At 45.4% G+C, this 16039-nt stretch overlaps 1 protein-coding gene across 1 annotated transcript in view; it reads left to right on the top strand.

Annotated features, from left to right (window-relative positions):
- The window catches only part of LOC135371620 (cytochrome P450 2F3-like), a 101110-nt gene that overhangs the window by 14193 nt on the left and 70878 nt on the right, over positions 1-16039 (top strand). The window contains exon 2 of the mRNA XM_064605609.1: positions 3607-3824. Coding sequence (XP_064461679.1) covers positions 3607-3824 — 218 coding nt within the window. The remainder of the gene's footprint in view (positions 1-3606; positions 3825-16039) is intronic.

The raw sequence follows: 16039 nt of genomic DNA, 5'->3' as shown, positions 1-16039 counted from the left end.
AATGTATATAATGTTTGTAATACTCCTCTGGCTTTGCACTGGACTTTCAGAGGCAAGTCTCTCACCCTGACGGGAGGACATCATGTTCCACGTGACCTTTCGACCCCACTCGCTCATACGTCGCCCACCTACGCATTGCTGATGATGGCCCAATAAGGCCGAAACAGCTGTCCAGCTGCCACCAGCTGCTGGTGTGGCGACGTTTGGGGCTTATAAACATATTCTACGTGAAGCCAAAGAGCTTCTGCTACTTTTCTTCCCTTAGTGTCTATTATATATATACAGGGTTAGCCAAGATAAACTTCGGGGTTTGCAACGAAGATAAAACAAATTAGAACAGTGTCAGAAAGCCAAAGTAGATGTTAGAAGACGTATTATGCCCCAAAATTTTATGTTGATAAATCCGCTTGGCCTGTTTCTCTGCAGATAAATCGTGAAAAAAAAAAGATCGTAGCTGCCTAAACGACTATACCTGTGTTTCAGCTTCTTTCCGTCAGATGGCGAAACGGTGGAACGCGGCGTTGCAGAGCACGATTCTGCATTCAGTTCCACTTGTTCAGATTTCGATGTTGTCTGCAAAGCCGCGTTCGACCGTTTCGCCATCTGACGGAAAGGAGCTGGAACACATGTATAGCCGACTAGGCAGCGGCGGTTTTCTAATTTTCACGATTTATCCGCAGAGGACTGACCAAATGGCAGTATCGACATAAAATTGTGGGTCGCCTTGCCATACTGGACAGCTGTTTCGGCCTTCTTGGGCCTCATCAGCAGTAGTCAGGCAGGCAACGTTTGACTGGATGACGACTGGATGAAAGGTGGAATGTATGTCGTTATAGTATGACCCTTTGGCTCCATTTTTTTAACGTTTTATTGTTCGCGCACATAGACTTAGAGGTACATGTGACCAGATGTGGCTCTCTACCAATGTTCCGTAGTGTTCGTTTTGATTTCATCCGGCCAAACTCTCCTCAATTAAACTGCGACCCAAGGGGGCTGAGTATCGGCTCCTCTATCGGTAATGTCGCGCAACGCGTTCCTTGTTCGAGAGCAGTGAAGTCGAATACATCTACGTATTGGCGAGGCAAGCGCGTGCGAAGTGGCGCCGCTTTTGTGGACAGGACACGAAGAAAACAAAACGGAGCCGTCGAGCGCGTTTGTGAGCGCAGGTGTGACTCGATTTGCGTCCCACTCGTGCGGTAGTGCTTCCTGGCGAGGAAGCAGCAACAGGCATTCGAATGGGACGCGATCACACCAATCCAGCAAGAAACTACTTTACCTATGACATCACCACAAACAAGTCCGTCCGTATCATGCGCTTCCAGAAAGGAGAAAGTCTATTTGAACACACAGTCACCTACAGGAACCAGGAGCTACCAATTTCACAGCTGCCTATTAATGTTAAATACCATGTATGCGGAATAAACGGGTTTACATCTTGCAACATTGATTTTTTTTTTCTGGGAATGAATATACCCACCAGAAGCGGAACCGGTTAAAACCGGTATGAACCGTTCTTTTCTTTTTTGCTCCGGAGCAGAACCCTGTACCGGACTGTTTATGACAGAACCGGAACGAAGACCGGAACAAAAAACGTTTCGGTTCGACACCCTGTAATAAAATATTGGGACATAAGCAGTCGAAAGCCTTTGAAAGGTGTATATATACAGCAAGTGCAAGGAGCTTATTTTCCAGATTACGAATTATGGATTCCTTTATCACAAGTAGCGCAGTTTCGGTAGATCTACCTTTACGGAAACCGTGCTGAGCGTCGGTAAGAACGTTATGTTTAGAATATAAACTACTCAGGCGCGTTTCTACCATATTTTCGAGGCCCTTCGAAAACACGGGTAATACCGATATCGGTCTGTAATTTGCGAGACTGTTTATGTCGCCTCCTTTAAAGATAACAGACTTTTGACACTTTTGAGCGTTTCATCTGCTCTGGAAACTTTCCTTGTGATAATGAAACTGAAAATGTACTCTAGGCAAGAGGCAAGGACATCAATAACAGCCCAAGCAGCACAATGTACTGAAAGTCGAGTGCAATAGGGGTGGACGGTATGTGTCTTATCAATGTTCGTTAGGTTCAAGAATCTGTTCAAGGTCTTCTACCTACCCGTCCACCCCTATTGCACTCGACTTTCAGTACATTGTGTTGCTTGGGAGACTTGATTGGTTTTATGTTCATGCCATAAACGTCCTTAGTTTTGTTGTTTTTTAGACCTAAAAATATACTTAATATTTCACATCCATCAGTCGGCACCAAAAAGATAGAATGGTGGTTTCTTATAATATTCATAATGGGGAAATTGTTAGTTTTGCAATAATAGTGATCGCGACTCAGGCTTGTTATCATAAAACTTGTAATTTGATTGTAATTGTATTGATTAAGATTGTCTTAACTGTAGTGTCCTTTGTTATAGATTTTATTTCCTCTTTCTTTGTGTCGTTCTTCAATGTGTCCCATGCTCTTCCAGGGTCTCTCTTGTGCACAATTAATTACATCTATCGGCACTTGTAAAAACCCCACTATTGCAATTATGGTAGTCGCATATACGAATCTTAGACTTTTTATAATAAAAGTTGTGATTTTGATTGTAATCATATTCAGAATATCATCTTTGATTAAGTGGTTTCTGATTATTTTCTTGCGTCTGGGCTATTCACTCAATAAGAAAATGATTAATTAAAAGTTGTGTCATTTGTTAGAGATTTTATTTCCTCTTGTCTTCGCGTCGTCAGATGGGGTAGTAGCCATTTTAATGCCAACGACGTTCTGCTTTAGAAACATGTACAACTTACGGGAGTGATGAAGTCAAACCGGGACTTTGCATTTTTCGCGAAAGTAAAATGAACTTACAGGAGAGAAGTTAGTTTTATTTTTCAACGTAATCTGGCAGCTGCACTAATGCGCTTGTCCCAGCGTCCGAGGGATCCAAGGTCGAGGCGGCAAGATCATGGGATAACGGTGCTTTTCTCACTTCAGGGACTTTAATCCCCTCAAGATACCTGTGTAGAAATAAACGAGGCTAACATGAATCGGTGCACAGCAGCAAATCAGCGCAGTTCTCAGAAACGCTCCGATGCCCGAAAGCGACAGCCGAGAACCGTGTAGCAGTGCAACACAGCTGATGTCGCACTTGCGGAAAGCATCCGCGCGGCTGCGCTCAGTGTGATTTGCCCACACCAACCCCGAGCATGCGCAGATGGCGCCTTCTGTTTGTAAACAGTAAAGTGGTCTGTAGTTTAGACCTGGGGACGACAGTAAGTCTTCGTGCGTGCTTTGATAGGCTCTCTGCTGTGCAGCTCAGTGGAATCGTACATTTCGTGAAGAATAGCATCCGATGTAGCATGTAATTCTAGGATGTAATTCACAGGATGTAATTCTATTCAGAGGAGTAGAAAGTAAGTTTCCTTTTTATTAAGAAACAACTCCACAAACGACATATAGTCCCTACTTTCTTAAAGGAGTACCCACATTTAGTAACATTGAGTACATATAACCAGTTTGGGTCGATTCATGCAACCGTTTGCGACCACTTCCCCCGACGTTACACGTTTTTCTTGCTTATTTGTGCATTTTTACCATCGTGGTTTCTTGTTTAGGTCTTCGAGTTCCTCCAGGACCATTCCCTATCAACTGCACTTCTCGTTGGCGTCATTGTATTCATGGTACTCCGTTCATGGTGGGACATTAAAGGATACTCCAGCAAGCTCCCACCGGGACCCAGGGGGCTTCCTTTTGTTGGATATTTACCCTTTCTTGGAAAACTTCAACATGTTACATTTTGGAAACTCTCAAAGATTTATGGCCCTGTCGTCAGGTACCTGTTCCTCTTTTGTAGCTCACTTTGTGTCGATCATGTCTACCAACGTGAATTTAAGGCATTCAGTAAACGCTGTGAATATAGTCCAGAGGCCGGGAGTAGACATGTTTAATAAGTTCAGCGCACCGGCAAGCAACAACACAAAACAACAATGTACTTGACGTTTCCGGTCCCATACGGGTCCCATCATCAGTGGTGAGCCGTCCTATCCGCTACTGTTTATTTATGTACCAGTGGGGTGTAACAGTCTGGAAGAGGGCAGGGCGTTTGTTGATAGTATCTTTTGTTTTCTTTATGTACCAGGATTCGAGATGCTTCCGTACACCCCACTTGGTTTCCCGTGCAAGGGTGAATGGATTATCAAGGTCCACCACGTGTCCCACCTTGCACGATTGTTCACTTAGTTCAGTCCTGTTTAGGGCAGATTTCTCGATGTCTTTCTTGTGCTCTTTCATTCGAGTCTTCGTTTTTCTTCCCGTCTCCCCGATGTATACCGCCGGGCAGTCTTGACAAGATATCTTGTATACAACGGCCCCTTTCATCTTCAGGCGGCGTTCTTTCCTTTCGATGACAAATCAGGCTTCTCAGTGTTGACATGGGCTTGAAGGTGATCTTCATGTTTATCTGAGGCAGTAGACGCCTGATGGGTTCCGATAGACCTTTGATGTAAGGGATGATGGCGTATATGGGTTTGTCCTGGGTTTCACCAGGTATCTCCGGGCGGGGCGATAACATTCGATGGTATGTGTCATTAATGAAAGATTCCGTATAGGCCCTTCTTTGAAGGTTTCTTTTTGCTTGTGTGATTTCTTCCTACCTCGCTTGGGGTTCTGAGGAGATCTTAATGGTACGTGAGAGGAGGGAACGAACTACTGACCGCTTCTACTCCAGCGAGTCCCCTGAAGTATAGTGGAGAACTTGGCCTGTGTCACATGGTTTCCTGTAGACCGATGTCCTCAAAGCACCATATTTGCCCCTATTTACCAGGATGTAAAGGTAGGCGATATTTCCATTAATTTCTTCCTCGTGCGTGAACTGAATGCTGTTCAGCTTATTAGAGAATGCGTCAATAAAAAATCATCTTAATAATCACAAATGTGTCGTCAACATAACGTCGGTAGAAGGCTACATGAAGTCCTGAATCCACTAGGACTTTGTCTTCAACGTATTCCATGACTAAATTGGCAATGGTCATTGATATTGGACTGCCCATAGGGCATTCGTCGGTTTGTTTAAAAAAACTAGCCCTCGAACTGGAAGAAGGTTTGTTCCAGACACAGCTTTAAAAGCTCTAAAATGCCGTCCACTGTAAGATCAGTGCCGACTTGTAAGTCGTCGTCATTTTCCAGCTTCGCCCGAACTATCGATAGCGCCAAGCCGATCGGCACATTGGTGAACAGGGAGACGACATCGTATGACATCATCATGAGATACGCAGAAGTCACGGATGAGGTCACAAAACTCCGCAGAATTTTTTACCGAGCGCCCGTTCATGCCAGTTAAAGGCGTCAATAACTCGGATAAGAACTTGGGCGGGTTATAAGAGGGTGCTCCTACGAAAGAGACAATCCTGCTCCTACAGGTCCTGCAGGATGGAATTCATCTTGTTGCCGTAATCATCGCGATTCAGGACGACTGTTCCTTTCCCTTTGTCCGCGGGTAGTATGATGATTGCTTTGTCGTTGCGGAGGTCGTTCATGGCGTTACGTTCAGCCCTTGTCATATTTGAAGATGGGGGTTTCGAGTTCTGTAATATTCCCATGATTCTGTTCCTGGCTAATATCACTGGTGTCTTGTCTTTCACGTTCCATAGTTTATCCTCTATCCCCAAGACAATTTGGCTGACAGGTATATTTTGTGGCGTGACAGCGAAGTTCATACCTTTGGTTAATACGGAGAGGTGATCATCGTTTAATGTCTTTGAAGAGAGGTAAACCACAGTAGTCTTATCGGCTTGTTCAAGGTTATTCGAGAGCAGAAGGTTAAGCTTCTTCCGATGTGCAGTTGACCACTGGTGGTGCTCTAGAAGTTCCGCTTGTTTTCGTGCGACGATGACCTGGTGCAAGTCATTCACGCTGAGGGTGCGCTGAACGCTCTTCTCAGCAGTATGTAATTCTTTCCTCGTCACTCGGATCACTTCCCTGTTCTGTTGAGCACCAGCCTTCAGACAGTTCCTTTCGTAGGTTATGGTGAGACGTCTACCGTATGCTGTATCCACATAGTGGTTTACAGTGAAGACCAGGAGGGATGACACGTCGATTCAAGCAGATTTGTTTAAAGTGAAGATGACACTGGTATCTAGTCAGCTTCGTCGCCAGGTTGAGATAACGAGGGGTGGCGGTCAGGGCGGCGTATCGATACGTCTCTTTAACGTATCTGAATATAGTCGAGAGGCACGTCTACTCCCTGCCTCTGGACTATATTCAGATACGTTAAAGAGACGTATGGAAAGAGACGTATGGATACGCCGCCCTGACCGCTACCCGTCGTTATCTCAACCTGGTGACGAAGCTGACTAGATACCAGTGTCATCTTTACTTTAATCAAATCTGCTTGAATCGACGGTGTCATCCCTCCTGGTCTTCACTGTAAACCACTGGTGGATACAACATACGGTAGACGTCTCACCAGAACCTATGAAAGGAACTGTCTGAAGGCTCGTGCTCAACAAAACAGGGAAGTGATCCGAGTGACGAGGAAAGAACTACATACTGCTGAGAAGAGCGTTCAGCGCACCCTCAGCGTGAATGACTTCCACGAGGTCATCGTCGCACGAAAACAAACGGAACTTCTAGAGCACCACCAGCGGTCAACCGCACATCGGAAGAAGCTTAACCTTCTGCTCCCGAATAACCTTGAACAAGCCGATAAGACTACTGGGGTTAAAGGTGCACATTTGTTTGCGTTATATTATTGAAACTTATGCAGTGAAAACTCCTTGCAATTACTAACGCTCAAAAACAAAAGGGGCTTGCATACCGATGAAATATTCACTGCACCCTTTCGCATTTTAGCTCTGGCCCGCGCTCTAACTTTACGTCATTTTGACGTAGCGCTTTCCTCACCAATTAGGATCGAGTGTTCCACGTATGATTTTATTTCAAATCAGGAATTGGACTAGATGAACGTGAATCCTCTTCTATTCAAAATCTAAACTGTTACAGCCTCAAACTGAAAAAGAAATGCCTTTAATTTAGGTGTCATACGCGCACTACGTTTTCTGGGCAGTAGCACGCAGCACACCGCGAGCGCGAATGAATATCCGGGACTACAGTCCCGGAATCTTTGGTAGGTGCGCGATGGAATATCTTCGTCATCTTCGAATGGTTCCGAATACTGGGCTGCCGTACCTTGGTTTGAGCCACGCGGCATCGCGGCACCAGCTCGCGTGGTACTGTGGATAGCGTGCTGGCCATGTCATGTCGTGACTGGGAGGAACCCGGGTTCGAATCGCGTCATGTGATAGCAGCCCAACTGTTGACGTTTGCGCCAGCAGGAGATGTTGAAGCTGTCATGACGTTGAATTTCGGAACCACGGAGCGCAAAACGTCGTTTCACACAAACAAACTGAGCGCTCCGACTCACAGCTGATAACGAAGTATGTTTATTGGCTGGTAATTTGAAACGTCATGTGCGCAGCTCGGTCCCCCGACTGGATGGCCAACGCTACGTAGCCATGTGACGTATGCGTGGTGGAGAGGCTCGCTGGTTACTCATCTTTGAAAGAAGTTATATGGGTCAATGAGCTGGCACGAGCCGAACGAAATGTATGTTTGGGTATTATGATCTGCGTTCTTTCATGGGGTATCATTATTTCAGAAATGTTTGGTGGCCTGTTTACGGCCCCTTTAACCTCTCTTCAAAGACATTAAGCGATGATCACCTCTCCGTATTAACCAAAGGTATTAACTTCGCTGTGACGGCACGAAATATACCTGTCAGCCAAATTGTCTCGGAGATAGAGGATAAACTACGGAACATGAAAGACAAGACAGCAGTGATATCAGCCAGGAACAGAATCATGGGAATATTACAGAACTCGAAACCCCCATCTTCAAATATGACAAGGGCTGAACGTAACGCCATGAACAACCTCCGCCAACGACAAAGCAATCATCATACTACCCGCGGCCAAAGGGAAAGGAATAGTCGTCCTGAATCGCGATGATTACGACAACAAGATGAATTCCATCCTGCAGGACCAGGCGCACTTTATGGAACTTCCTGGTGACCCGACGCCCACCTCCAAAAGAAAGATACCTAGTTGCCGCTCTCAGGAAGCTGAGGACAAAAGGACAGATCTCAGAAGGCATATACTGGAAACTATACTCATCTGATGGCGCCACACCGAAAGCTTACGGCTTCCCGAAAGCCCATAAGGATGGTTGCCCCCTTCGCCCCATTGTCTCTTTCGTAGGAGCACCCTCTTATAACCTGTCCAAGTTCTTATCCGAGTTATTCACGCCTTTAACTGGCATGAACGGGCGCTCGGTAAAAAAATTCTGCGGAGTTTTGTGACCTCATCCGTGACTTCTGCGTATCTCATAATGATGTCATAATGTCATATGATGTCGTATCCCTGTTCACCAATGTGGCGGTCGACTTGGCGCCATCGATAATTCGTGCGAAGCTGGAAAATGACGACGACTTAGAAGACCGCACTGATATTACAGTGGACGACATTTTAGAGCTTTTAAATCTGTGTCTGGGACAAACCTTCTTCGAGTTCAAGGGCAAGTTTTTTAAACAAACCGACGGATGCCCTATGGGCAGTTCAATATCAATGACCACTGCCAATTTAGTCATGGAATACGTTGAAGACAAAGCCCTAGCGGATTCAGGACCTCATGTGGCCTTCTACCGACGTTATGTTGACGACACATTTGTGATTATTAAGATGATTTTTATTGACGCATTCTCTAATAAGCTGAACAGCATTCATCAGAGCATTCAGTTCACGCACGAGGAAGAAACTAATGGAAATATCGCCTTCCTTTACATCTTGGTAAATAGGGGCCAATATGGTGCTTTGAGGACATCGGTCTACAGGAAACCATGTGACACAGGCCAAGTTCTCCACTATACTTCAGGGGACTCGCTGGAGTAGACGCGGTCAGTAGTTCGTTCCCTCCTCTCACGTACCATTAAGATCTCCTCAGAACCCCAAGCGAGGCAGGAAGAAATCACACAAGCAAAAAGAAACCTTCAAAGAAGGGCCTATGCGAAATCTTTCATTAATGACACATACAATCGAATGTTATCGCCCCGCCCGGAGATACCTGGTGAAACCCAGGACAAACCCATATACGCCACCATCCCTTACATCAAAGGTCTATCGGAACCGATCAGGCGTGTACTGTCTCAGATAAACATGAAGACCCCTTCAAGCCCATGTCAACACTGAGAAGCCTGATTTGTCATCCAAATGACAGAACGCCGCCTGAAGATGAAAGGGGCCGTTGTATACAAGATATCTTGTCAAGACTGCCCGGCGGTATACATCGGGGAGACGGGAAGGAAAACGAAGACTCGAATGAAAGAGTACAAGAAAGATATCGAGAAATCTGCCCTAAACAGGACTGAACTAAGTGAACACGCGTGTAAGGTGGGACACGTGGTAGACCTTGATAATCCATTCACCCTTGCACGGGAAACCAAGTGGGGTGTACGGAAGCACCTCGAATCCTGGTACATAAAGAAAACAAAAGATACTCTCAAGAAGCACCCTGGCCCTCTCCCAGACTGTTACACCCCACTGGTACATAAATCGGCAGCAGCGGATTGGACGGCTCAGTTCTGATGATGGAACCCGTATGGGACCCGAAACGTCAAGTACATTGTTGTTTTGTGTTGTAAACGCTGTGTAGACATCTATCGGCTGCGCCATGTGAGGCAGGGCCAAAGCAAGACGATGGAGTCAATCGTCGGTGGCGGGCCGATGCGCTGTGCTAACTCGATAGATTCATGAACAGGATAGTTTAACAACACTGAGACATTTTACTGAACACTCATACATATACATACAATAATACATGTACATACAATGAAAGATTAACACAAACCAAATAAACCATTACGAACCAACATTTGGGAGTTGAAGGGCCGAATGAGCTCAATGATCGAAAATTAGAGGAAGAATAATTGCTCTAACAAGGCTCGTTCCAACAGTTAGAGTTAGAAGGAAACAGAAAAAAATACTGATGTATTAGTCCCGACGGGTTAGGGTCTGGCTACTCCATACGCATTCGTAGGCAAAATATACTGACTACAAAACCCAGTGATTGAACAGCAGATGACAAAAAAAAGTTCCCAAAACATTATATGGGAAGAAAACGATAAGCAGTCGCTTCATTGAACAGCAAGCACGTGTTTTCCTTCTTCGAGACGCGACGGTAGTGCAGTGAGAGCTCATCAATCTTGCCATCATGTGCACTACGACGAAGCAACCTTTCAGTCAGCTCCCGGTAAACGCGAGATCAAGAAGGGCATGAAGATAGTGGGTCTACTCAGCCATTATGGTACGAAATTGCTGCTTATGGCCTTGGTGGCATCTGTCCGTGGAGTCGTTGAAATGAGCACAGTAATGACGACATCAACAGCGATCTAGTACTACTCGCACTGGACACAGGTGGAGAATACGTAATTCACCAGGAGAGCCGAGAAATTACCAGTAATTTCCTGAGGTGTGTCAGTCTTTCTTTCATCATTTTTTTCGTATATGTACGGCGACTTGTTCCAGTATTAAAGACAAATTAGCATCGTTTTAGCTGCCTACTCTTCTTGCGAAACTTACTTAGAGGCTGCGATATGCAGTTTTTTTTTTGCATTGTGCGCCAACACCCCAATTATATATAACAAAAAAAATGTTAGCTAGGTAGGTAGATGTAGAAAGAAGAAAATGGAAACGTTGGTTGTGACCAGCTTTCCAAGACGCTCGATGTTGTCAGCCGCCGGTGCTACCACTTTCGATACCGGATAGCTGATTCCGGGCATTTCTCTAATGTACAAAACAATGATAATGCGTTATTCAGGTCAGGTATTCAGGTCAGGGCGGGTGTACCAGGACTGACGACACTTACACTGTACGCTATATGAAGACACTTTAGTGCGTAACGACGATCCTAAATAATGATTTCATGGAGATCTGTGACTTTTCGCCTTGTTTCTTATGGCTGTCTTACCTTGGCTGTCACAGTCCAACTCGCGAAAAAACGTTAAATTGACTTTCCTTGTGAGCGTTTTTTTATGGCAGTGATCAGATCTTGAGGAACAAGACGAACTCACAGCTCTCCTTGAAATCATATTTTAGGGATAGATGCACTAAGCAGGATAAATTTCGGTATGCTCTCATAAGCCCGCCCGTGTTTCTCTTCAATAACTACCCCCGTATGCAAAACAACCATGAAAGAAACTGTCGACCTGGTCTGAATGGCGCAATAGCTTTGTCCACAACAGAGCTGACCTACAATAGCTTATTTGATATCGTAAGTGATAGCGGCCGTGACTGGCAACATTTTTCGGTATATATCCCGTAAGAAAATTAAGATGAGGTTTCTTCCATTAGACCTGATTCCGACTAAACCTCAAATTGGGCGGGAATGGCAATCAGGAATTATTAAGGAATGAGGATTTGTTCCGCTAGTTTATTCTGGGATTGAATGGGTCCTGGTCTAAAAGTTGAATGTAGCGGGAACATAGTCGCCATTTATCTGATCATACTCGGATATGCGCCTGATACGGCGTTTCGTACGGGGTATACGACATCTGAACTGATGACGAACAAACCGAAAAAAAAAAGTATATCACAGCCACTAAATAGGTGTAACAAGGAGAGTAGAGAGCGTAAAGGATGCTAATTTGCTTCAAATACTGGAATGAGTTCCCATACATATAAAGAAACGGACGAAAGAAAGAATGGCACACCCCAGGAACTTACTGGTGAAACCATCTCCGCTTGTGCTCAGTGCAGGTAGTAGATGATCGCGGTTGGTATCATCATTACTCGCCTCATGTAAACGACTCGAATGAATCACGACTGGATCGACTGACTATCACGACCAAAAGCAGCCACATGACACCATAAAGCCGTATTACCGTGTCTTTCCTTATGTCTCAGTTACGAGCACCGCAAGCTGTCTGAACGTTTGCTTCGACGTGATGTACTACAGCCTTTTCCGCCGTCATTGATCCTCTTGTCGTACATTTTAATCGTTACACCATGACATTTACTCCTTTTTCCATCAGACTTAATCCCCCTTTATTATTTTCGATCCTCATTTCACATAGTTTAACCCATTTGTCACCCAAATTAGTCCACTTTTATATAAAATCCACTTTACCTTGACTATTCGTAGGTTATGTGACTTTTTAGGAGTACTTCAGTGCGGTGCCTACCTATACGGGTATCAGCCATGGCTTCCATTAAAAATACTGGTTTCTGCACCGCAATGGGATATTGTGGGACTATTCGCATGTCTAGGGGTATTACGCATGTTTTTCATTTAAAATGTAGATATATGCACTGTAATTGGATACTGCGGGACTGCCTATCTGGGCTACGATATTGTGGGACAATTCCCATGTCTGCGGGTATTACCCATGCTTTTCTTTAAAAACGGCGGGTTTCTGCACCCTAATGGGATACTGTGGGACTGTATATCTGGATTGCTACATTGTGGGGCTACTCCCATGTTTGCGGATATTACCCATGCTTTTCACCAAAAATGTGGTTGTTCGCACTGTAATGGGATACCGGGGGACTGTCTATCTAGATTACGATATTGTGGGACTAGTCCCATGTCTACGGGTATAGTCCATGCTTTTCATAAAAAATGTGGGTGTCTGCACTCTAATGGGATGCAGTGGACTTTCTACTCCGTTTACGATATTATGGGACTATTCCTATGCCTGCAGGTATTACCCATGCTTTTAATTAAAAATGTGGGTTTCTGCACTGTAATGGGATCCTGAGGAACTGTCTACTTCGTTTACGATATTGTGGGACTATTCCCATGTCTGCGCGTATTACCCATGCTTTTCATCAAAAATGTGGCTGTCTGCATTGTAGTGGGATACTGGGGGACTGTCGATCTGGATTACGATATTGTGGGACTATTCCCATGTCTACGAGTATTACCCATGCTTTTCATCAGAAATGTGGTTGTCTGTACTGTAATGGGATACTGGGGGATTCTCTTCTTCGTTTACGATATTGTGGGACTATTCCCATGTCTGCAGGCATTACCCATGCCTTTCACTAGAAATGTAGGTTTCTGCACTGTAATGGGATACCGTGAGACTGTCTATCTGGATTACGATATTGTGGGATTATGCCCATGTCTGCGGGTATTACCTATATTTTTCATAAAAGAATGTGGCTTTCAGCACTGTAATGCGATACTGTGGGGCTGTCCATCTGGATTACGATATTGTGGCGCTATTCATATGGCTGCGGGTATTACTCATGCGTTTCATCGAAAATGCGGGTGACTGCACTGTAATGGGACACTGTGGGACTGTCTATCTGGATTACGATATTGTGCGACTATTCCCATGTCAGCGGGTATTACCCTTGCTTTTCATTAAGGGTGCGGTGGTCTACACTGTAATGAAATACTAGGGACTATTATGTATCTGTATTTCGATATGTCGGACTAATTCCCATGTCTTCGGGTATTACAGTCTAAACCCGGTGGCGGATAAATAAGTGGTATTTCTTTGCAAATTTATAGCGCTTACTCTAAGGCCGGATATATCCGCCGCAGGGGTTAACCGCCACGGCTTCTATGCGCCTCCACGTTGCAGGCCGCGTGCTCTATGCGCCGCGACTCCTATGCGCCTCCATTGTTATGCGTTGCGCGTTTTTCGCGTCAACCGGTATGCACTACATCAATGTGTGGAAAGCGAATTCAATCTTTATTGGCACACAACACACAGAGATCATGTACAGCACCACTACTTCGGCATCTATCTGGCCTGCGGGTGTATTTCTGACAAGACAGTTGTTTTCTTAAGCTACTGCATTTTCACAAAAAGAACTGTATTAGAGCAATGCGAGCGTGGCTGTTGCAGGTGATCGTGTTGAAAACATGTGCAATGCAGAAGAACGTTATTCTTTTTTATGCTTCAATCAAAATGCATTGTCCAGATGGCAAATTAGATACAACAGCAACAGAAATTAAGCTAAACAATTTCGTGCCTCAACATGCTGTTTCCGTGCTAATACAACAAATCAGTTTTAGAGAAGGTAACAGTACCGTACCAGGATCGCCAATGTCTGATGAACTTGAAGGGCACTGTAGTGGATGAGGCACTTCAAAACATAAGGACTTCTTCAGTTGAGCGTGAGGGAGCAGGGTCACTATGATAAATGTAATCTGAGTATCATGTCTGTCCATTCTCACTTTGGTAGGATGCAGTGAATGTGATATCTCTCAGTAGATTATAATCAACAGAACTAATATAAGAGTGCAGTTATGAACGCTGCTATACACATTTAGGATGGTAAGGGATTAAGTAGGCGCCCATGAAGTCGCCAAAATATGAAGGTAAGACAAAACTGTTTGTCCTACATTACAATGCAAGAGAATGAAAAAATTGTCACCGACTTAACGCAACGGGAAATAACAATTTATTTAGACGTTTCGTCTCCTATGCGGGAGACATCATCAGTGCAAGTCTAGGGACGGGAATGAGGAGCACTAAAACCGGTCTTGCTATTTACGGGTTTTCCGAGGCCAGAGTACAGTCCAGGAAGTGGGCCACGGTTGGCATTACATGCTGTTGGCTCCCTTTGTATGTGCCACGATTCGAGGAATTTTCTGGGTCCCCACCGCTGTTCACGTGCCAAGGTGACGGCACCCTTGTAGTCGAACACGTGTCCCGTTGTCCAGCAATGATCCACGAGCTCAGTCTTTGACCTAGTTGCGTTGGTCGCCTTTTCAACGTCTCGTCTGTGTTCTTTAATGCGGGTGTCCCGTTTCCTGCCTGTCTCACCTACGTACGTGGCATTGCACTCCAAACAACATAGCCTATAAACAACACCGCTTTCGCTTCCAGGTGGGGTGGGATCTTTTGGCCTTGAAATGATGTGTCGAAGTTTCATATGGGGTTTGAAACAAGTCTTTATCCCCAAAGGTAGTAGAATGCGCCGAATACGCTCCGAAACCCCTTTGACGTAGGGAATTGAGATGGTCCCATTATGTGTGGAAGGTTCTTTTGGCTGCCTGTCTTCTCTACGCCTGCGCGTGTCGTCGATAAACTTCTGGGGATAACCTCGTTTCCTAAGCAGTTCATTGACGGTGGTCTCTTCTGAAGATTGAAGTTGAGAGTCGGAGGCGAGACGCTCAGCACGATCCAACAGGGTTCTGACGACGGCTCGCTTGTGTTCGGTAGGGTGGTGGGAATTAAAGTCCAGGAAGTTGCCAGTGTCGCAGGCCTTACGGTAGACCGTTGTTTTGATTTGTCCTACTTGGTCGTGATGTACATTTACGTCCAAAAAAGGAAGCACGTTGTTTTTCTCGATTTCATAAGTAAACTGAATAGAAGGTTCAACACTGTTTAGGACCGAATGGAAGGCATCGATGTGAACCCTGCTTAAAATCACAAAGGTGTCGTCAACGTACCGTCGGTAGAATTTAATGGGGCAGGGCGCTTGCTCTAGTGCAGATTCCTGCACGTGCTCCATGACCAAGTTGGCCAGTGTCACGGACACTGGGCTACCCATTGGGCAGCCCTCAGTCTGATGGTACATCTCCTGATTGAACGTGAAGTATGTTTGTTTGAGGCAAAAGCGCAGCAGGACAATAATGTCTTCCACAGTCAGAGAAGTACGTGCACTGAGGGTGGCATCATCACGGAGCCGCTTTTCGGCGACCCTCACCGCGAGAGTGGTCGGAACGTTTGTGAAAAGGGACACCACGTCGAAAGACACCATCACGTCGTCATCCTCGAGTACGCGCTCACGCACCAGCTCCACAAACTCACGAGAGTTCCGAACCGTCAGGGCGTTGGCTCCAGTTACGGGCGAGATGATGTCAACCAGGTGCTTGGCGAGGTTATAAGTTGGGGAACCAATGAAGGACACAATAGGGCGCAAGGGGCATTCTGGTTTGTGTACTTTGGGGAGGCCGTACAGCTTTGGAGTGGAACCGTCGGACGAGAAAAGATGACGGTATGTAGACTCGTCGAGGTGGCCCTTCTTTTTTAGGTGC

This window comes from Ornithodoros turicata, unplaced genomic scaffold (genome assembly GCF_037126465.1).
Source record: "Ornithodoros turicata isolate Travis unplaced genomic scaffold, ASM3712646v1 Chromosome12, whole genome shotgun sequence".
Classification (NCBI taxonomy): domain Eukaryota; kingdom Metazoa; phylum Arthropoda; class Arachnida; order Ixodida; family Argasidae; genus Ornithodoros; species Ornithodoros turicata.
Note: the sequence above shows the minus strand (reverse complement) of the source record. Positions and strands in the feature narration are given on the sequence as shown.